This window comes from Lasiosphaeria miniovina (genome assembly GCF_030549165.1).
Source record: "Lasiosphaeria miniovina strain SMH2392-1A chromosome Unknown B0T26scaffold_3, whole genome shotgun sequence".
Taxonomy (NCBI): Eukaryota; Fungi; Ascomycota; class Sordariomycetes; order Sordariales; family Lasiosphaeriaceae; genus Lasiosphaeria; species Lasiosphaeria miniovina.
This window is the reverse complement of record NW_026848222.1, coordinates 5711890-5731861: the sequence shown is the minus strand read 5'-3', so window position 1 is coordinate 5731861 and position 19972 is coordinate 5711890. Positions and strand designations below refer to the sequence as shown.

Sequence of the window (19972 nt, the reverse complement as noted above, 5' to 3'; positions counted from 1 at the left end):
CCACGGACGCCATCCCATTGCTCTCTGCCAAACTCGGGATTCTGGCCCGCGCTCATCTAATGGTTTGTCGATGATTAAACATCCCGAAGTTCGTTGCCTGCCAACCGTTTTGCTTCATTTTTCTGTTGTTCCCTTTTATGTAAAAAAAGAAGAAAAAAAGCTTCCTCCCATGAATACAAACAAACAGACGACCGCCGTTTCTCACAATCACATAGGTCCCCATGTATCTTATTCCCGAATGCTCGGCTTATAACTTGAGGTCTCGCTGCGGCCAGTATCTTGAGACAGAAAACGCCCCAACCAGTATTAATTACGTGAGTTAGGTATCACTACCACTCACTAGACTCAAAACTCACCCAGTGACCGAGCGATCATAGGACTCATTCTCATTTTTCTACGCATACAGTCTTGGCTGCATTTTCCTGCTAGTAGACTCCTCTAGATCGACTACTGCTGTGTGGCCAAAGGCAATGGCGTCTCGACTGGCACCGAAGCCGTTGGCGTCGTGCGTTCTCGAAGTAGAGAGAAAGTTCCGCACCATCGCAGTCCGCGAACTAACGCAGCATGGCGGCACACCCCCCTTTCGGAGCCTGTCGAGGCTCCCTGCCAAGACCATCCAGGACTCGTACTACGACCGCTCTGACGTGCTCTCGGCGGCCGGCGCCTGGGTCAGGAACCGGGACGGCAAGTGGCAGGCCAAGCTCCGACTTGGCGGCGACTTCAAAAACTCGCGCTTTGAGGAGCTAGACGACGCCCGCGACATCGCAGCGTGCGTGAGGCGCCTCGCGGGCATTCAGGGAACCGAGGCCGACTGCTTCGGCCTCCTCCCCATGGCGACCTTCTCGACGCGGCGCGAGGCGTGGGTGGCCGACAGCGAGTTCCTCATTGTCCTCGACTCCATGGATTTTGGCCACGAGGTCGGCGAGGTCGAGCTGCAGCAGGTTCTGGGCGGCGAGCCGATGAGCGAGGTGCAGAAAAAGGCAACGATGGAGGAGATGGACAACAGGATAGTCGCGTTTATGAAGCGCTACTCGTGGGCCTTTGCGCCGGGCCATCCCACTGGGAAACTCATGGCCTACTTTGAGCGGATGCGGGCCTCGGTCCCGTAATTCAGCTGAGTGTTGAATATAGCGGCGGATCCACGGATGGAATACTAACCGAGGCTAAGGCTCTGTAACAAGAGTCTAAATATTATATGTTAATTTCTTCTCTAATTAATTAATTAGCATTCAACAGCGTAAACCTATTCATCTTCATAGGCGCAGGGAAGAGAAGCACATTTCTGTCCTCTTTGACAACCGTATTTCTCAGTATTTGATGGGGCATGATCAAAATCTAGTACAGGATCCCGCGGCCGAGCAAAAGGGAATTAGAAGATCGGGACCATGGCTACCTGTCAGACTCACTATAAAGAAGTTACATTACAAGGGCTACTTGAGGCTTACCGTGGTTCCCCTCGCCGCTGACCACAAGCTTGTGCTTTCAGGGCGTGGGTCTCGGGGCCTGGACTGCCGATGGAAATCCAATGTTGTCTCTTTGCCACAGATGTCCAGTCAGCCCCCCGCTGGTGCCCAAGCCAACCGTCTGCGTCTCCTTGTTCCTGTTTCAGTTGCATCTTTCCAACTCTATTTTGAGAGGCTGTTGTTGAATGGCTATTCAGGGAACTTGCTTCTGCATGAGTATTAGGAGTGACCGGTTTCTTTCCTTTAATACCTGAGCAGAAGGAGGTCGTTCAGACCGGGTTATGCTTATGATTGTTCATGTTGCAAACCGATCGTGGTGTTTAAGATCGACAAGTTATTAGCCAATCACGGCACAAGACGGATATTAAGGGCATGGCATGTCCGATATAATAAGTATACGTCTTCTTGAGGTTGAATAACCCGACAATACTAGCGGATAATAAATAATATGCCTCTTTTGATGCACTCGCTGGTGATGGTACCGTGGAAGCAGTTACCGGAAAGTCCAATTGTTAACTCTTGGCGGCGTTCATAGAGGGTGGGATAGTGTCAAGTCGGACGAGAGCATCAGAAGATGCAACTAAAAAATTGGCTCCCGAGCAGTGGTTTCACTGACCCAGAGAACAATTAACCCAGAGTGGATGTTGAGCAAAAAGGGATGCGTCAAGAGGGAATCGAACCCCCCCCTCAACCTTGGAAGGGTTGAATCCTAACCACTAGACCATTGACGCGATCGTACTCGGGTAGATGGTGAAATCGCAGAAAGATTTGGCCTATGGCATCATGTGCGGTGTCGGATTTGAGCAGCGGGGGTGGATCCGGTGGGTGCGAGGGAAACTTTGAACCTCACGCACCCAAGGCGCACCCCGCAGCATGCAAGCTTTTCTTAACACGACAAATTAAATGTTGCTGTAGGCCTCTGGCAATCCCCAAAGCAAGACAAGCCAGATCAACAAGAACGGTATTGTTTGCCAATATTCCGGCGCAAACCAATCCCAGTTGTGGCACGCCGGTTCGCGCCCTGCTAGGCATCCTGTCATGGCAACACCAATCATGAGCCAGGGCGGATCAGTGGGCTCTGTTGCGGTCAGTCCTCAACTCCAAGGTTCTTCACTGCATTGCCTTCCATGTTCTGTCAGCTAATAACACCAAAACCGGCAAACATAGGACTTTAACCCTTGTTAGATGCAAAACCCATGTTCCCATTCCAGTAAGCACGTCTGCAGATGAGCAATTCATTCCACTCCGTTGCCTGTCAGTTGCAGGTGGCCTCCGGCGCCGACCAGGACGGCGTCAGTGGTGGCTTGGCAGCCACTAGCGAGCGGTTCAGGGACCTCTAGCGCACTGACAGGGCCACCAAGCCGGGCACCACCCCACCCCCTACGGCGGGGGCCTCTCGTCTGGGGTGCAGCCGCTGCGCTGCGGACCGTGGGACAATGCCGCTCCGCCCGTTAGCCCAACGAGGCCTCGAAAGCCACCAGCGGTCCTGTGTCATCCACTCCAGGCCTGGCCAGGTACCCCGAATCCGACCCTCGGTCTGTTGAAGGCCGCGGAGATACGGTATCTCAGGTTGGATTTGACGTCTATTAACTGAGGTGCTTGGCACAATCTTCTTCTCCGGCTTGGATTTCCCGAAAGCCTTTCCCGTATCTAGTTACGGATAAGAAGTGCGCATTTCATCCATGTAATATGTATTGTACAATACATCCAAGACGTTTGCACTTGTCAAGCCACCATCACTAATTCCCAAGGCAAGGCAGCCACAGCCACCACGCTCTCTGGTTCCCCGGATGAGTCCTACCGCGGCGCCAGGCAGACAGGACACAGATCCCTGCCTTGTCCAGGACTTTGTCGCTATGACCACGACCCATGCGCAGCGTACCTACAATCCAGGGGCTGTTTATATAATATTGGTCCCGCTCCCCTTCCCCCCCTTCTCGGCTCTCGTTCGTCAACATATCTAACCATTCTTAGTGGCAGACATCGTCGTCGACGCTGTCTGTCGATCCTATCCTTGCTTGCTTGCTTAACACTGTCTACCCTTTGACCACACATGATTCGTCTCGAGAATCGCGTAGAGCCCTAGACGCCGACGCCGGATCTTGATGACCCTGAGGTCCTCCGCAACTGGATCCTTGCCAAACCCCCCAGCACTGATTCTAAACCTACAGCCCCGATGCGAATGGTCAAGGAACGTCAAACAGGCCTAAGACGTATCGCCAACATGGTGGGCCGTGATGAGATCTCAGAGAATCTCTGGAAATGGCGCTACAAGCTCAAGAACATCGGCAAGAGCGGCGAAAAGACGCTGTCCGATTTCTCGTCGGCCGAGGTTGCCAAGGCTGGCGAGTTTGACGACACTGCCAAGACTAGGTCCAAGACGAACAAAACCTCCAAGAACCCGTTGGCGTCCTCGGTTCCAAGCAAGAACGCCGACCTAGGGTCCAGTGTCTCGGTGAAGACGCTATACGAGGGCCCCAACAGCCACGATGATTTCTACGACTGGGTCGACTACCCGCCCAAGCAACTGAGTAAGAGTGCTGTCAAGGCTCAGGACCGTGTTGCCATCAAAGTGTTCAAGGTCAAGGACACGGATAAGCCCGTCATCTCGGGCCGCTCCAGCCTGCGCTATCACATGGTTGAGATCCAGAACCCGCTGCTCCTGGCCGCCCTCGGCAACATTCTGAAGAAACAGGACGTGCATCTAGACGCAAACGAGAACGCGAGCTTCCAGCACCCCTTCACCAAGCTGTATTTTGGCTACCCAGATATTTTGGCCGCCTACCGGGCACTCGGCAATGACGACGCCAGCAACGCCCTCCGTCCCTTCCTACTCCTTCTCATCCGCTTGCTCGATGACATCTTTACCGACACGCGGGCCAAGCTCGAGCAACTCCGCGCCAGCGGGCTCGTTTCATACAAGCTGGCCTGGGCCTTTTTCCCTCGCAACACAACCGTCATCGCATGGGGCAACAACTGCGAGCTGCTCTGCAAAGTTACTGATACGGCCTACAACTGTGCCGGAACTATGAAGTTTCTGCAGATCGAGGGCAAGGTACTTCGCTTCAATGGCCGCGGCTTCCAGTGGGAAGATTACCAGATTAAGTTGCCTGAGTTTTCCGGCAACAAGCTCATCACTCAGCTGCCAGCGTACCCCCTCGAATTCCACGAGGGAGCCGACGAGGTAGAGGCGCGGTTGACAGCGCGGGGGCGCAAGGTGCTGGACTACCAGGGCCTGGCCTATGTCAACTACACGGGCATTGCCATGCATCAAGATGGGAAGGATATGCAGAAACACAATGTTGACGGCAGGGTGCTCATCGACGTGGTTGGCTTTAACAAGCATCACCTCGCGCTGGGGTCACGCGAGGGAGGCGACCCCGAGACGCAGAAGCAGCAGCTGCCCGTTCTCGGCGACGGCGACCACGATAGCGACGACGGGGACGAGGACCACACAGCCCGCAATCTAGCCACGGACGCGGCGTCGGGCGGCACCAGCGCCAAGAAGTCCATGACCAAACGGATTGGGCAAGCGGCACAGAGGCGCAACCGGGAAACACTTCTCGCCTGCGAGGCCAAGGAACCGCACTTCATGTATATGCTGCCGCTGATCGAGGGTTATGCGCTTATAAACAAGCTGTGGGTGGCCTTCTACGTCGAGGACATCTCGCCGGTGGTGTGGAACGACCAGGCCTACGACCACCTCGTCTACGACGAGCAGCAGAAGGACCTGGTCATGTCGTTTGTTGAGAACCACGGAGCTGTCGCGGTCCAGAAGCGATCGAAGGCGATGCAGGATGTCATTGCCGGGAAGGGTGAGTCTTGCTTTGTTTACACTCCGGCATTTTTCCAGCCACGCTGACATTGTCTCTAGGCGAGGGTTTGATCATTCTGCTCAGCGGTCCCCCAGGGACGGGCAAGACGCTGATGGCCGAGGCCGTGGCGGACCGTACGCATAGACCGCTCTTCTACCTGCAGGCCGAAGATCTCGGCACAAACCCGGCCATCCTGGGCGCCAACATCAAGAGGGTGTTCGAGATGGCGACCGAGTGGAACGCCGTGATCCTGCTTGACGAAGCCGATGTCTTCATGGCTGAGCGACACCCCTCAGACATTACGCGCAACGAGCTCGTCTCCATCTTCCTGCGCGAGCTCGAGTATTACCGCGGCATCATCTTTTTGACCACCAACCTGTACAGCACCATCGACTCGGCCTTCCGCAGCCGCGTGAGTCTGCACCTGCTGTTCAACTCGCTGACGCCCGAGGCGCGGACCATTGTGTGGCGCAAGTTCTTGGACCGGCTACCGCCTCCAGTTGCCATGCCGGGCAAGAGCCTTTGTGCCGGTGCCGATGACGAGGGACCACTGGCGGCCGTGGAGCTGACTGAAGACGACGTCAAGGAGCTGTCGGCGTGGCAGCTCAACGGCCGCGAGATCAAGACGGCCGTCAAGATGGTCCGCACCTGGTGCGACCACAAGGGCTACGACATGACGCTGTCGCGCCTCGAGAACGGCATCAAGGTCACCAGCCCGCACGCCAGCAAGAGCACGAGCGACAACGACACGTCGCTGTACGATGACTGAGACGGGACGCAGCCGTTGGTATAATTGGATTTGGGGTTTCCCTTTGTCTATTGGAGGTATTTCGGGCTAGGGCCCGGCGTGTGTTGTCTGGCGTTGTGAGATACCTTACTATTGTTTGCTGGGGCAGTCAGATGGTGCTGAGCTTGGATGTGGCCGCCATTACTCCGTAGCGGGTACCCGGAGGACAAGCTCCTACCGATCTCCTTTTGAGCGTATACGCGAGCCACATGTACTCCGTAATTAGTTCAGTCTAAATTATCGAACATTGTCTCGTATCGCGGGTCTGTGAGCTGCCCCCCGTCCATCGCACGTCTCTGGTGACGCCGGATGCCTCACGGGCGGTCGAATTGACAGGCAACGGCCGGCTCTCAGTGGAGGGACGCTAGCCTGCGGGCGTGGCTAGGCTGGACTGAATACGAGATTCCCATCGCACAGCGCGCGCTGCCCCAATGGCAGGCCGCGATGACAGGTGACACTCGGAACACGAGCCCACGGAATGTCTTTCGGCACGTGGCACACCCACACCATTGTCCAAGATGTATTGACTCCGGAAAGACGGGGTGTGCCAGATGACTGACTGTTTGGATATAAAGCCACTTGCCTGTTCCTGCTGTGACTACTTCTAGCCGATGAGAGTAAGGTTGACCGTGGCACAGCAAGACAACTCCCGCCGATCCGCAGAAGCACAACCGCGCTTCCAAGTGTCTGTCTATAGGCTCTCACGCAAAGCAAAAATAGACATGCTTGCATTCCTTCCGCTCGCGCTGCTGCTGTCTCTGGCGGCAGCCGCCGGCCCTGTGGCCAACCGCGGCCACGATGGCGATGGCCATGGCGATGACAGGTGCGGCGCGAAACCGTCGCGCGACGGCCAGTGCTGGAAGGACATGCTGAAGCTGCAATGGACGGTGCACGGCTTCGACTACCACGCGTCGTACGTCTTCTCGACGCCGGCGCACCAGAACTCGTGGGGCTACGCCAGCTTCAACCTGACCAGCAATGCCGTGCCGTCGTACACGGCCGCCTGCACCGCATCCAGCAGCCAACTATCCAGCTTTTTTTATGGGATTGTTGTGTATAAATGCGTCTTGCCGGCCACGGCGCCCGCCGGTGCCGCCGCGAGCTTCCGCTTTAATTCCCTGACGGGCGAGTTGGACATTGATCAGACGGTCGTCTGCCGCGAGAAGAACACGCAGTAGGTCCATCAATCATAATGCCTGAGATAGCACATCCAGTCTGGGGAGGGAAGAAAGGGGCAAGCTGATTGATTGATTAATCATGTTGTGTCTTCATTATCTAGGGCGTCGTTCACCGCGTCCGGCTCAACTAACCTCACGCTGAGCTGCACCGATACCAGGACGGTGAATCAGAACTGGACCATTGGCGAGATCTATAGCGACGAGGAGATTAAGTGCGCGCCCGTCGACGTCACGTTCAGGCCAAGCCAGGTTGTTGCGTAGCGTGACGTTGTCTTGGTTGGTGGGTGACTCTGGTGACGTTGACTAGTTTCTGATAGCCATGACGACTTGCAGTATAGGGTTTGTAGGTTAATTAAGTCAGGTGGGGGACTTTTGGAACACCCCTGCCTATGGAACAGCCCCTGAATCGGACCCCGCACAACACCACAAACTTCAATTGCCAACAACTTTGTCAATTAATTAGCTACAATAATGAAGTCTTCAGTATCGGATTCTCCTGATTCTTCTCTTTCAGAATAACTAAGGTCCTCTCTGCCAGCCTCTCTCTGTGAGGCACGAACCTCCTCAATTCCAGCGAACTGCGTATTAGGGTCGACTTGGACCTTCCTTCTCTTTCGGCCTCTTGTGCGTTCTAGGCTTTTTTCTGCAGCCTCCAATTGATGCGCCGTATTGGCTAGTTGGAAAACCACGTAATCGAAGGCTTTTGCGGCCTTGCGTATGAAAAGTCGGTCGTTGGCAGTCCGTTTCTGGCCGGCTAGAAAAACCTGCCCCTGAATACGGAAATCCTTCGGCTTTTTAGGGGTAAACCATATAGGCCGGCCCTCCGAATTCTTATTTAGAATGGGGTTATGGACCTCTTGAAGGTCTATAGAAACCGTAGAGGTCAGTTGACCAACGTCGCCGTTAGAATTCTTAATAACAAGGCCGTTGCTTAGGGGCTTCCTGAGGCTGACTGGCCAGAGGCCTGTAGCTTTCCAGCCGGCTTTGATATTAGATTCAGTCATTCCATAGACCCTGGCTTGCCGGTAGCATTCTAGGAAGGCCCTCTTTTCAGCAACAGTCGAAGCCGGAAACAACCTCGTTATGCTTGGCTCTGTACCGGGCTTTTAGAGGGCCGAAAACCGATAAATCCAGGGGCTGGAGAACGTGGGAGGTGTGGGCTGGTAGAAATAACAATTGTACGTTATTAGAAAAGGCTAGCCACATGAATTCTTCGGTGGTATGACTACCGTGGCCATCTAAAATAAGGAGGCGCTTCTCCGAGGGGGTAGCTGGCCGAGTCTCTGGAAGAAAGATATTGCGGAGCCATGCGACGGTAGTATCATCGTCAGACCAGCCGTTTTCAGTGGGTTTCCACTTCCAGCCCTTAAATGGCTGTAAATCGCGTGGATACCATTGTTGTTGAAGGCTTCCACCTTTGAAAATGACGACTGGGTTCAAATACCGGCCGTCAGCGGAAATACATTCGATAATCGAGGTCCAAATTCGGTCTCCTTTCTTCTTTTTCTGGAATTTCTTTCTTTCCTTAGATCCAACAACCAGGCCGTTATCTCCAATGCCAGAAGCAATGCCAGTTTCATCTATATTATACCTATGCTTGGCTGGAATAGCCTCCACGCCTGGAGGCTTCAAATAGTCAACCCAAGGCCGGATAACGGCCTCACAGGCTCGATCAGCACGGTTTGCATGGATTCTCCGAGGCCTAATTGTAGAAATAGATGGATTTCTAGCCAAAAACCGGCTAGTCCAGCGTTTTCCGAGGGTCTCGTTATCTTCGAGCATTCTTCTAGCTAGTTTCCGAATTTGGGCGTGGGTTGGAGGGTGACCGAGCGACCCTTGGAATAGAATCCATTCGGTTAAGCGTTCTTCCATAGCCGGAGAAAGCTTTTGATTAAGAATTTGGGCCTTGGAGGCTGGCTCGGAACCACGAACCCGATTAAAGAGAGTAGTAGGGGGGATGCCGTGATTTTCAGCAGAGCTACGGAGTAAGCCGGTTTCTGCATACTCTGCCAGCGCATTCTGCAAATCCAACTGAGTATATCGCTTCATCTTTCATTTCTCAATTGAATGGAGAAAAGAAGATAAGTATTGAAGTAGAATTGGTCGAGTTGCAAGCGATTGAAATAGGTGAGTTGGGTGGCGAGCGGCAAGTCCTTGATGACAAACCTTGTTCCAAATCCAGGGGTGTTCCATAAGCAGACCACCTGACTTACGTTAGCAGTGACTGGGGAGACTATTGCAATCTGAGCTCGATATAAGTTTTCTCTCTGCCTTGTGACCAGGCCATATTGGCTGAAATAGCCTTAGTTGAAGCTTCCAGACTGTAAATTCAGGGGATATCTCTTTTCTTTTGTCTAGTTACTCTGGGACTTTGTCTCCTTTTGGAGCGACTTCTGCCTTTCACATGGTAGATTCGTCACCGAAATGAAAATGACTTCAACAGATTCGGGAAATCTTTCGAATCAAAATTAAAAAGGCGCCTTGCCCCCGAGACTAGTCGAGCTCCAGATAACTACAGTGCAAAACCACATTGTTACTTCCAGTTACAGCTCAACAACAACTGAACTGTATATGAGGTCTAGAGCCTCTTTAGTCCGCTCACGTCAAACCCGGGTATCTGCGCGGCAATCTGCTCCCTGTTTTTCCCTGCTAGAAGCCCCAGAAAACTCACGTAGCGTTGCTGGTTGCTTCCCGCCGTGTTGTCCTTTAAGATCTTGTACATGGTTACGTTCGCCCACCCCGAGAAGCCATCCCACACGCGGTTGTTGCCCGCCTGGATGTGCTCGACAAGCCAGTCGCGATGCCGGTTCTTCAGAAATGCAGCATCACCGACGTCGCCGCCACCAAGCCGCGCAGCGAGCCGAGCCGTGACATGAGCTCGCCGCCCCACGTCGTGCGGCCGCTAGCCCCGAGCGCGGCACTCGTGTCGGCGAAGAAGATGTCGCCGAGCTCCGCGCATGTCAGCAGCCCCGCGTTTCCGCCTTGCTGTGTCAGGCTGAGCAGGAACTGCGCGGCCCAACTGGCCTCGTAGACGTGCTCGGTTGCGTAGCCGCACTGCTCGGCGGCGTTTCTGGGCGGCTCGCCCGCCATGCCGTAGTCGGCCAGGTCGTCGGGCGATCGGATGCGGAACCACGGCGTGATCCGGAACGCCGCGCCCCCCAACCGCTCCTGGTCGCTGGCTGTTGGGTAGTCGTCGGCCTCGAGGTCCACCACGGCTGCGCCGCTGGATCCGGCGCCGTCGCATACGAGTTTGACGCTCTTCTTGGCGCGCTTCTGCTGCTGTGCGCCGCCCACCCCCACGCCGCGCGCCTCGACGTCGAACGGCGCATGCTCGAGTTGTCGTCGGAGTCATCGCATGTGTCGCACCCGGGTGTTGGGCATACTGAGGCCGAGGATGAGGGCAGAGCCGAGGTTGTGGAGGTGATGTTTGAGTTTGATGTTTGGGTTGTTGATGTTTCTGTCGTTGGTGCTTGTGTTGCTGTTGTTATTTGTGTTGCTGTTGTTATTTGCGTCGTCCATGTTGGGATTGGTGTCTGAAATGACGTGTGGAGTGAGGTCTGGGATGGAGCGATGATCTGGACTAAAGATGATATCTGAAACGATCTTGTCGTGCTCGCCGTCGAGTCAGTCGTTGTCAGCTCAGGGCTGGACTGACTAGAAGTCTGCAGCTCGAGCGTGCTCGACGTGGCACTCTCAGACACCGTAGTAGTAAGCGTTGATGAAACGAGCGTGGTCGTCGTGTCTGGTTTGCTGGTGGAGTCACTGGATATTGTCGTCCCCTGAGTCGACCTGGATGATGTTGCTGTCATCAAAGTCGAAGACGTCGTTGTCGTTAAGGTCTCGCTCCTGGACATTGAACCGACCTTGCTAGACCTCATTGTGCCACTGGTGGTCTCAACCTTTTGTGTTGTCTTGGTGGGCGTCTTTACTGGTGTGTCACTGCTCCTCTTGGACGTCTTGGGCTTAGGCTTGGGCTTTTTGGTCTTGTTCTTTTTAGGCGGCTTGGGCAACGGCCCAGAACCACCTCCCGACTTCGCATTATTGGGCCCAAAAGCGTAGCAGTGGGAAAATAGGGGCCATTCTTGGTTGAATAGCGTCTGCTCCCAAAGAGGGTTTGCTTCGTTTCCGGCCTTGGCCACTTAAACCGACAGGTCAACCCCCGCCGATGCGTCGAGATTAACACCGGCCGACTTTTGCGTCCTACACACGCCGCTCGAGCTTGCAACTGCGGCAAAGTCGATTTCGACATAGGGCATTCGAAGGTCGAGGCTCAGCTCTAGGCCGTGGTTCAGGGCTTCGGCGCTGAGTGATATTGAGGGCTGGGCGTAGAGCTGCACCGAGCCGGCTACTTTGGCTCCGAGTGTAAATGGCAGGGCTGTGAGTGCCGGATCCCATCCAGAGAACCTGCCGTGAGCAAAGTCAAAGACTTTGACGTCAATGACAGCAGCATTGGAGAGCGCCATCTGGGCCCCGAAGCTGGTCTCAACTTCGCCCGTCCACTCGTCAAGACTGAGGCCGACCTCAATGTCTAGGAAAGCACCAATCTTGCCAATCTTATTGATCTTGATGCCCTCAATCGAGATCGACACCAGCGTCTTTTCCCAGCGGAGGGCTTTGGAGAGCGTCCCCTCGGCCGACATGGTCAGCTGGACAAAGGCAGCCACGTCTTGCGGGTTCACCTTCATCGAGAGCTTGGGGCCCTTCCAGCCAACGTCGAGGTCAAAGTCAACGAGCAACCGCCCGGTGGTGCCGCAGTGCGAGCAGTCGACCGAGAGGTCCAAGCCCGAGACCTTCTGGTGGAACAGGTTCCTGTTGAAGCTGCTCGCCAGACTCAGGGTAAAGTCTGGACCGCGGCGATCAAGAGTAGGAGTGGCATTGACTGCTGGCGCGTAGCCAATGTGGAACGTGTAGTTCTTGGCCACGTCGATCCAGTCCTTGGGCTCGGCATCGAGGAACACCTTAAAGCTTGGCACATCAAACTTTATCTTGCGGACGAGAAAGGGTTGGCGGTCTACATCTGCGCCGGTGCCGCACCTCTCGGTCACCATGACGAAGGTGTTGTTGACATCGTCGTTGACCCAGTTCCAGATTGTGCTGGCCTGGGTGAAAGACGGCTCGTCCCTGAACTCCAGAGTCATGGGCTGTTCACACGCGACAGCCTGAAGAAGGCCGTCAAACCGCTCCATGTTGATGATAGACTCAAACTCATCCTTATAGAGGAGCGTCAGGTTTGCGTAGATGAGATTATCGCCTCCTGCACATCGGTCAGCAGCTGATTAATTGTTAGATCAAAGATGGCATGAAAATCCGACTTACCATGGCCGCCCCAGTAGAAGCTCTCGAAGTCAACCAGTTCCACCCCAAGGCCGTCGTCGGACTCCTGCGTGTTGTCTGCCTGACGCTTGAGTAGCAGGGACGGATGTTGAGCGGGGATTGGGACAAGATCGAGAGCAGCCGTGTTCCAGACATAGTAAAAGAAAACCAAGAGCGATTTGCACTGTGAATAGGACATGGCATAACAGGAACCGACGAGAAAAACGAGAGGGATTGATTACCTACGCAGGCATGTCGTAAACCGACCAGGTGATCGGCCCCTGACAGAGTGGAGGGGCGGATTCATCTTGACAAATACCAGAGTCATGATTCGGTCTCATTTGCTTCAACGCGTTCTGCAAGACTAGGGAACACAGTTACACGAGCTAAACCCGACACCGAAACCCATTTCTGGATATTATTAAGTACCTGAAGTTGTCGCGGAACGAGGCTGTAGGATCTGTAGCGGAGACGTCCGCCAAGGCAAGGAACTGTCACAGATTTGATGCCAAGTCCAAGAGCTGCGTGGTTAATTAGCTCAAGGTTTAATTGACGAAACTTAGACGTCGAGGCTAAGGAGCAAGAGCGAGGCGGCAAGCAAGCAGGCACGGGTTCTCCAATGGGAAGGTGCCTTCGCCGCACGCTGACACAATGAAAGCAGAAAAAATGCACTCTGTTTGCAGCCCAAGGAAAGGGCAGGCAGGATAATTCGCCCGACTAAGGAATGCTTACGGGCAAGATGGATAATGCGAGGGCGCCCGAGAACTAAAGATAGGTCTTGTCGCGTATCATCCATCTCCTAGGTTGGCGTCCATGTTCTGCTGTTTCGCACTTCAGCTCTGAGCACAGCCACGACACATACCCGGTACCTGACGGCAACAACGAACAACTCCGGAGCTGCTTGTCCGGGCTCATAAATCGGCCTGCAGGGTTTCCAGTTGCTCGCAAGACGTAATAGCTGTCCGTCACCAATCCCTCGGTCGGCGCGTCCCCTTTTGCCATTTTATTCTGTTTAGGGCGAAACAATCTGGACCAGACTCGTCTAGACTTCAACGTATGTCGGCGCATTCAAGTTTTGGCATATGATTTGCGTAAGAAACACCAGGTGTCAACTAGAGATAGATCAAGCGAGAGTTATAAGAGAAAACAGAACCCAGTTTACTCACTTTCGTAACCAGTATATCATAGACTCAGGCTTGTCGTGGACCCTGCATTTCTGGGGCCGTGGTCACGGACCCGCCTCGCCTCATGGACAAGGGACCTAAGGTACAGTACCTATCCAACCGCGCGCATTCCGACAAAAACATTAGGTCGTCACAGAGACGGGCGAGACCCGGTTTTTGGGCGGTATTACTTGTTTGTAGCCTGTTCGCATTGCGCAATAACAGGTTGCCGACTCCAAAAGCAGCTCCTACCCCTCTATCCTGGGGGCGGAGCAGGATATGATATCGGGCCATGTCTTGGCACTACGGTATCCACAGTGACATCATAAGCCTCATCCCGACATCGAGCACGGCCATAAAGGTCGCTGTCCTTTGTTGAAATCCCAGCATATCCTTTCTCTCTCTCTCTCTACCAACAAACACCGCTCTCCAGCACAGCACTACCACTCCTCTACAATCACCAACATGGATCCATTTGTCAACAAGATCAAGTCCGCCACCAGCAGCTCTGGCAAGGGCGCGAGCGAGAAGAACGAGGATTATCTTGACAAGGGTACGTGACAACTTGCCACCCGTTGCTTTATCTATTAGACCCCCAAGCTAATAGCCGAGACCAACAGGCGTCGATCTAGTCCAGGAGAAGGTATTCAAGCAAGGGCAGCAGAAGAATGAGACCGACGGCGAGCAAGCCAAGGACGAGAAGATCTCAGACGGTATCCGGACGGGCTACCGAAAGATAATGGGAAAGGATATCCCAATTCAGGATAAATAGATAATACGTACGTAGAGGAATCGATAACGGACTTGGAAGGAAATAATAATTTAATAATAAGCACTCTTAAAATCTTAAACCAGCAGTGGCTTGGCTTTTATCGCTATTACAGCTCGCCCTAACACCGTATATTCTCTCGAAAGTCGAAAATAAGTAAGGATGTTGGAATAGCGACACTTTGGACCGTACGGCAAAAGATGGAGGGTCGGGTGCGCAGGCACGTGACGGAGGAACATGCTGCACGGACATTGACCCGCACCCACTTAATTAGGCCCCCGCCAGCTAGAACCGTAGGTAGCACATGAATCAACGTACTATTCATCACCCCCCTAAGGTTGGATCGCGACACAACGCCTAGGCACAACCGTAGCTAGAGCGCCACGAACAAGGGAGGTTAAAAATAGAGAAAGCTGTCTAAGCTATTAACAACCGTGCGAGTATGTTGACTCTTCTTAAAAAACTGGCATACATGGTATCTTTGATAATAAATTTATTGTAGTGCACCTTGCACATTGTAGTAACTGACAATGCATTTGTTTTTAACAATTGTCGTAGGTCAGATCATTCTTACACATCTGTGCTAATTAATTCTGTGCTTCGAAGACGTTACATACGATTAGTTGACTGGGATAGTAGCCAACTGTCTGTCCCAACTGTTGAGCAAGTTTGTGCGACTTCAGGATGGTCGTCTAAAGTCTGATCCCTTGAGAAATGGGGCTTGTTGGCTTCCGAGGGCTGTGTGACTTGAAAGAGCTGCCTCCTCTCGCCCTTGTACTAACCACGCTAATTCTTTCATAGGTACAAACAATCTTTTACCCTCGAAAATACGTGTGCCTAGCGTCAATTTGGCAACACCCTCATCTCTACCCTTTGCCCACACCAACTTTGCTGTCGTGTGCCGATAGCTTGAGCTGCACCTTGGTTCTTCAGTCAGATAGAAACCGCTGTCAACCCCCCCCCCCCTCCAAGAGAGCCCGAGTCCGGCCTCATACTAGACACTTAGCAAAATGGCCTCGGACGAAAAGACGCTGCAAAACTTTGTCCAAGAGAACCCGGCCACCCAAGATCATCAGGCTGCAATGGATCGCCTACTCGGGCATTCTCCGCGCCGCTTCGTTCCAGTTGCACGATGTCTGCGAATAGCCCAGGGCGAAGAGGAGTACCTGCTCCCGCAAGTGAGCATGATCATTCCCGTCTCGACCGCTCCACAATGCTTTCCGACCGGCAACGACGTCGAGATTTGGGTGCTACGCCCTGACTGGTCCTCGCTGCGTCGCTGCGGCTTTCGCCCGAGCCATGCATCCGTCATGTGCTTCCTCGAACACAAAGGGGCCTATGACGGCTACAGCAAGTGTCCTCGTATGTTGTTGTCTCGCACGCTGCACCGGCTTGGCAGGGAACGGGGCACCAAGGCCTTAGCTGGCTTCGAGATCAAGTGCATGCTCCTAGACCAGGATTCCCAGCCTCTCAACCAGCTGGACCGGCTCAACAGCTATCAGAAAACGGCTGTTCTGGCCAGAACCTGGACATCGTCGACGAGATCATCGACCACCTCGCCGTGTCGGGCATCGGGATCCAGCACTTTAACACCGAGACCCACGACTAGATCGAATTCGCCCTCAGCCCCGAGTCACCGCTGGCCGCCTTCGACTCGCTCGTCCTAGCCTAGGTGTCGCCCAGATTTGAGCCACTTCAAGCCACAGTCGGCTTATTAAGTCGTCGGCTTATTAAGTCGTCGGCTTATTCCGTCGTGGCTTATTCCGTCATCTTACGTTTGACCTTTGTTTGAAGATGTGTGTTGGTTGAACCAACAAGACGATAAGCGGCGGAGGCGGCGGTAAGAGGCACAGGGCTATAGGGTCTATATAAGGAAGCTTATGATTTCGTCCTTTGAACCTTACTTCTAGCCTAAGTAGACAATTCAATGCGCTGTCAACTTCGATCATGTGTAACAGTTATGAGCCTGGCCTAGCCACCAAAAATCGCTTCTGCAACAGCATTTCGGCATTTCCAAGCTCGTATTCTTAGCTAACAGACCACTCTCAACACCTTTCTTTCCTTCCTTTTTTCTTTCCTTCCTTTAATCAGTCAAACCGATAATGGCTTCTTGTCACGAATCCCTGAAGGGATGCACCTCGGGGGTCCTGTTGAGTTCGGTGACAACCAATCAGGAGTGTTCCGCGTCTCGAACACGGAACGCGGAACTGAGTTTGGAGGTAGCCAATTAGGGGTGTCTGTTACGGATTCCCTTTGCACTGGTTGCGCTGCACTGGAGTGGGGCTGAGGGGAGGCCCGAAAAGAAGTGGGTCCTGGCTCGGGCCCAGGCCCGAACGTTATTAGCTATCTGTTCGGGCCCTGTTACGATCCCGGTTCAGAGGTGCAGAGGCGTTGTCCCGCCCGCTGCAGATTGGCTGGAGCGGCATTTAGGGCAGGGTGTCACGAATCCCTGTTCGTACTGGTTGGGAAGCAGGGCAGGGGTGGCTGGACCCGCCTCGGCTAGTCACGTTAAAGGAGGGGCTTGGACCCACAGTTGCTCTGTTCGGTGGAGAACAGAGCAGAAGGACCCGCATTTGCTCTGCACGGTGGAGTACAGAGCAACAGTTTGGTTGGCTGCTCTGTAGCTCTGTCGGAGAGCAACAGAGCAATGCTCTGTAGCTCTGTCAGAGAGCAACAGAGCAACGCTCCAATTGGCCCAGCTTAGATAGATATATACGATGACCGTGGCACCGGTCTTAGGTAGTTCTTGCTTGGTTCTTCAAGCAAGCAATACACATTCACTGCACTCATACACTTTGAGTGGCACTCCGATTTGACTGTATTACCCGTGCGATAGGAGCTTGCCCTTTGTTCTATCTTCATAATTACCAACCCAGCATCCTGTGGAGCCCGTGCTCCCTTACAGACAGACGACCCTGACAGTCGAGTGGTTTGTAATACAGGGCTCTCGGCAGGAAGGACGCGGCCAATCAGGAAGTGCTCTGCGCGGTTAGTTGCCAAGACCTGGGAGAGCGCACGGAGCAGGGCGATTAGTGGCGCCTATGGCGATCTGTTGGCAGATAGCCCCGGGGCCTACAGAGCGCAGAGAAGGGACCCTGATTGGTTGCTCATAGTTCTTTTTTTTTCTTTTTTCTTCATTACACGCATGCAGCCTCTAGGGCTATGGCGTGGCCAGTCAAGGACTGGCGGTCTATCTACCTGGTGTACTAGTAGGAAATAGAGAAAGCAAGAGCTAAGTACATCGTTAGGCGCGTGGCCTTATTTTCGTAATAGTTTCATAGTAATAGAGTTCCTTTGGCTAGACTTATACTGTGCCACCCTCGCGTCTGAGTAATACGGAAAGTGCAATGTTATACCAATAGGACCAACCAACTGAATCAGGAAATATATGGATAAGAATAAAGGAAATAGATCAATCTTTGTTACAATCTGGACAACAGGTCCACGGAGCTAGGCCCGGCCTAGGATTATGGGGGTCTGGACGGCAGGTACGAGATGACAGGAGACAAGGAGTATCGTGCACAGATTGCGAAAGACAGGCTTTCAACACACAACCAATGTATGCTTAACCAGATGCATTGATAGCTGCAGAACCGTTCTCCCAGAGAGAGCGTGCTGCCAGCTCCTATATAGAACTATGAGCAACCAATTAGAGTTCCTGCCTTACATGCTCAGTCGTGCTCAGTCCTAGACGCACTGATCCCCACTGAGCTCCCTGCTCAGTGCGCTCAGTGGGTCTCGGCACTGATCCTACTGAGCTCAGCCATGCTCAGTGCACCTTGGCAATGGCCCCACTGAGCACTCCCTAATTGGATGCACCTTCTCTTAGCGAGAGCCCCACCCTAAGTGCCGTTCCAGCCAATCCGCAGCGGGCGGGCAACGCCCTCTGCACCTTTGAACCAGGATCGTAACACAGGGCATTCGCTACTCTCCACTTTTCCAATCTTCGCTAGATAACAAGCTAAGAAGCCAATCCCGGTCTTTAACTGGATATAGGCTGACTGATTTGGTCGAGGTAATAGTGGTATTGTGGGCTTGAAGTTGTAATAAGTCCCGGGCTACCCTTCTATAGTGTGTGCCTAAGCCTTTGGATTTCTGTCTTGTTGCTTCCCTATCTTCTTGGCTTAGCCAGTCGGTTTTCCAGGCTTTTTTCAATAAGGTCTTGGCTTGTCTTCGTAGGTAGGTATTACAAACCACTCGACTGTTAGGGTCGTCTGTCTGTAAGGGAGCACGAGCTCCACAGAATGCTGGGTTGGTAATTATGAAGATATGTAAGGAAACCACCCTCGTAACCACCATGGCCACCGCCACCAGGGCCACCCTCGCCACCATCGCCACTATCGCCACCGCTAACAGGGCCACGCACTATCGCCACTACCACCCTGGCCACGCAAGGATGACTCGTAACCCCTTTCACGTGTATATAGACCATGGCCTTCGCACACCTCTTTAGCTCAGGCCAGGTTGAAGCCTTACACCAATACCAGTCATTGCTCGCCCTGCTTGTTGCTCCTATTGTGACCACCTTGATCAGGCGTACCTGCCTTCTCTTACACTGAACGCTCCCAGCATCTGTTTTACCGCTAGGTTCTGTACCGTTGGTATTTTTGGACTAGCTCCTGCTGGTGGTAGTGGCCTTGGTTGTCCTTATAGCCTCTCTACCATATTTAGACGCCGTAGTCGGCTACTGACGTGATACAGGCTACGTATAATTGCCTTAGTGCCCTGAACGACAGTCCCTTTTGTATTGTACCGAGTCTTTGTAGGCCGTAGTAGACGGCCGTAGCCGCCTCTATCTTCTTTTCCACGTGTGTTTTGGAGTCTAGTTTTCTGTCCAGAAATACCCCTAGCCAGCGGACTACTTCTACTGGTTTAACCACTATAGAACCAATAGTTATTGAGTCCGCTATAGGTTTTCTCTTATTGTGGAAGTGTATAAGCTCTGTTCTGGCCTCATCAAATACGATAGTCTTTTCTTTAGCTAGTTAGAATAGTTGTTGTATGATCCCTTCTAGTTGTCTACAGTTCTTGGCTGCTGACGTTGACGATACCGATATACTGAAGTCGTCGATATACGATAGTTGTAAGCCCTGTTGAGCCGTAATGCTCTCGACGTATAGTAAGAATGAGATTGGCGATATTGGTGAGCCTTGTGGGATTCCAGTGTTAACTGCCGTACTTGGTTGTACGTGGCCTTCAAAGGTAAGTTGGATTTTCCAGCCACTGCAAAATGAGTCTACCCAGCTAACCAGGCTTTCTGGTAGGCCACGGTTCTTGAGTACAGTTATCAGCTGTGGTTTGGATATGTGGTCAAACGCTCCCTTCACATCTAGGAAAATCGTGGTGGTTATAGTTGACTTTTTCCTTTCTTTCTGTTGTTGTATGTGATGTAGTAGTAGTAAGACCGTGTCTATTGCAGATCTTTGTTTCCGGCCACCTAACTGTGTGGGGTTCAGCAGGTTAGAGCCATTGTTGGCTAGGTAG

At 53.2% G+C, this 19972-nt stretch overlaps 6 protein-coding genes and 1 non-coding gene across 7 annotated transcripts; 5 read left to right on the top strand and 2 right to left on the bottom strand.

Annotated features, from left to right (window-relative positions):
- Positions 1 to 470: 470 nt before the first annotated feature.
- Positions 471 to 1109, top strand: B0T26DRAFT_640798 (CYTH-like domain-containing protein; the record flags this gene model as incomplete). The annotated part of the gene is made up of 1 exon (XM_060437268.1): positions 471 to 1109. The coding sequence occupies one exon, from the start codon at positions 471 to 473 to the stop codon at positions 1107 to 1109; it is 639 nt and encodes a 212-aa protein (XP_060299232.1).
- Positions 1110 to 2122: 1013 nt separating this feature from the next.
- B0T26DRAFT_t97 lies at positions 2123 to 2194 on the bottom strand. The gene has a single exon. It is a non-coding gene; the product is annotated as a tRNA-Gly (tRNA).
- Positions 2195 to 3639: 1445 nt separating this feature from the next.
- Positions 3640 to 6047, top strand: B0T26DRAFT_740283 (P-loop containing nucleoside triphosphate hydrolase protein; the record flags this gene model as incomplete). The annotated part of the gene is made up of 3 exons (XM_060443829.1): positions 3640 to 3676; positions 3713 to 5278; positions 5338 to 6047. The coding sequence occupies 3 exons, from the start codon at positions 3640 to 3642 to the stop codon at positions 6045 to 6047; spliced, it is 2313 nt and encodes a 770-aa protein (XP_060299231.1).
- Positions 6048 to 6319: 272 nt separating this feature from the next.
- On the top strand, positions 6320 to 7734 carry B0T26DRAFT_706115 (uncharacterized protein). Its single transcript, XM_060441791.1, has 2 exons — positions 6320 to 7239; positions 7345 to 7734. The coding sequence occupies exons 1-2, from the start codon at positions 6677 to 6679 to the stop codon at positions 7502 to 7504; spliced, it is 723 nt and encodes a 240-aa protein (XP_060299230.1). The 5' UTR covers positions 6320 to 6676; the 3' UTR covers positions 7505 to 7734.
- A 3648-nt stretch (positions 7735 to 11382) lies between these two features.
- Positions 11383 to 12755, bottom strand: B0T26DRAFT_674888 (uncharacterized protein; the record flags this gene model as incomplete). The annotated part of the gene is made up of 2 exons (XM_060439758.1): positions 11383 to 12497; positions 12560 to 12755. The coding sequence occupies 2 exons, from the start codon at positions 12753 to 12755 to the stop codon at positions 11383 to 11385; spliced, it is 1311 nt and encodes a 436-aa protein (XP_060299229.1).
- A 1352-nt stretch (positions 12756 to 14107) lies between these two features.
- On the top strand, positions 14108 to 14742 carry B0T26DRAFT_827716 (uncharacterized protein). Its single transcript, XM_060447437.1, has 2 exons — positions 14108 to 14272; positions 14340 to 14742. Exons 1-2 carry the CDS (start codon positions 14185 to 14187, stop codon positions 14489 to 14491), a joined length of 240 nt encoding a protein of 79 aa, XP_060299228.1. The 5' UTR covers positions 14108 to 14184; the 3' UTR covers positions 14492 to 14742.
- A 700-nt stretch (positions 14743 to 15442) lies between these two features.
- On the top strand, positions 15443 to 16217 carry B0T26DRAFT_706098 (uncharacterized protein). Its single transcript, XM_060441790.1, has one exon. The coding sequence runs from the start codon at positions 15499 to 15501 to the stop codon at positions 16153 to 16155; it is 657 nt and encodes a 218-aa protein (XP_060299227.1). The 5' UTR covers positions 15443 to 15498; the 3' UTR covers positions 16156 to 16217.
- The last annotated feature ends 3755 nt before the right edge of the window (positions 16218 to 19972 follow it).

Excerpts from the sequence above, each read along its gene's own strand:
- B0T26DRAFT_706115 (XM_060441791.1), top strand. The coding sequence starts at position 6,677 with ATGAGAGTAAGGTTGACCGTGGCACAGCAAGACAACTCCCGCCGATCC. Across the intron at positions 7,240-7,344 it reads TGCCGCGAGAAGAACACGCA|GGCGTCGTTCACCGCGTCCG; the intron begins GTAGGTCCATCA and ends TTCATTATCTAG.
- B0T26DRAFT_827716 (XM_060447437.1), top strand. The coding sequence starts at position 14,185 with ATGGATCCATTTGTCAACAAGATCAAGTCCGCCACCAGCAGCTCTGGC. Across the intron at positions 14,273-14,339 it reads CGAGGATTATCTTGACAAGG|GCGTCGATCTAGTCCAGGAG; the intron begins GTACGTGACAAC and ends CGAGACCAACAG.
- B0T26DRAFT_706098 (XM_060441790.1), top strand. The coding sequence starts at position 15,499 with ATGGCCTCGGACGAAAAGACGCTGCAAAACTTTGTCCAAGAGAACCCG.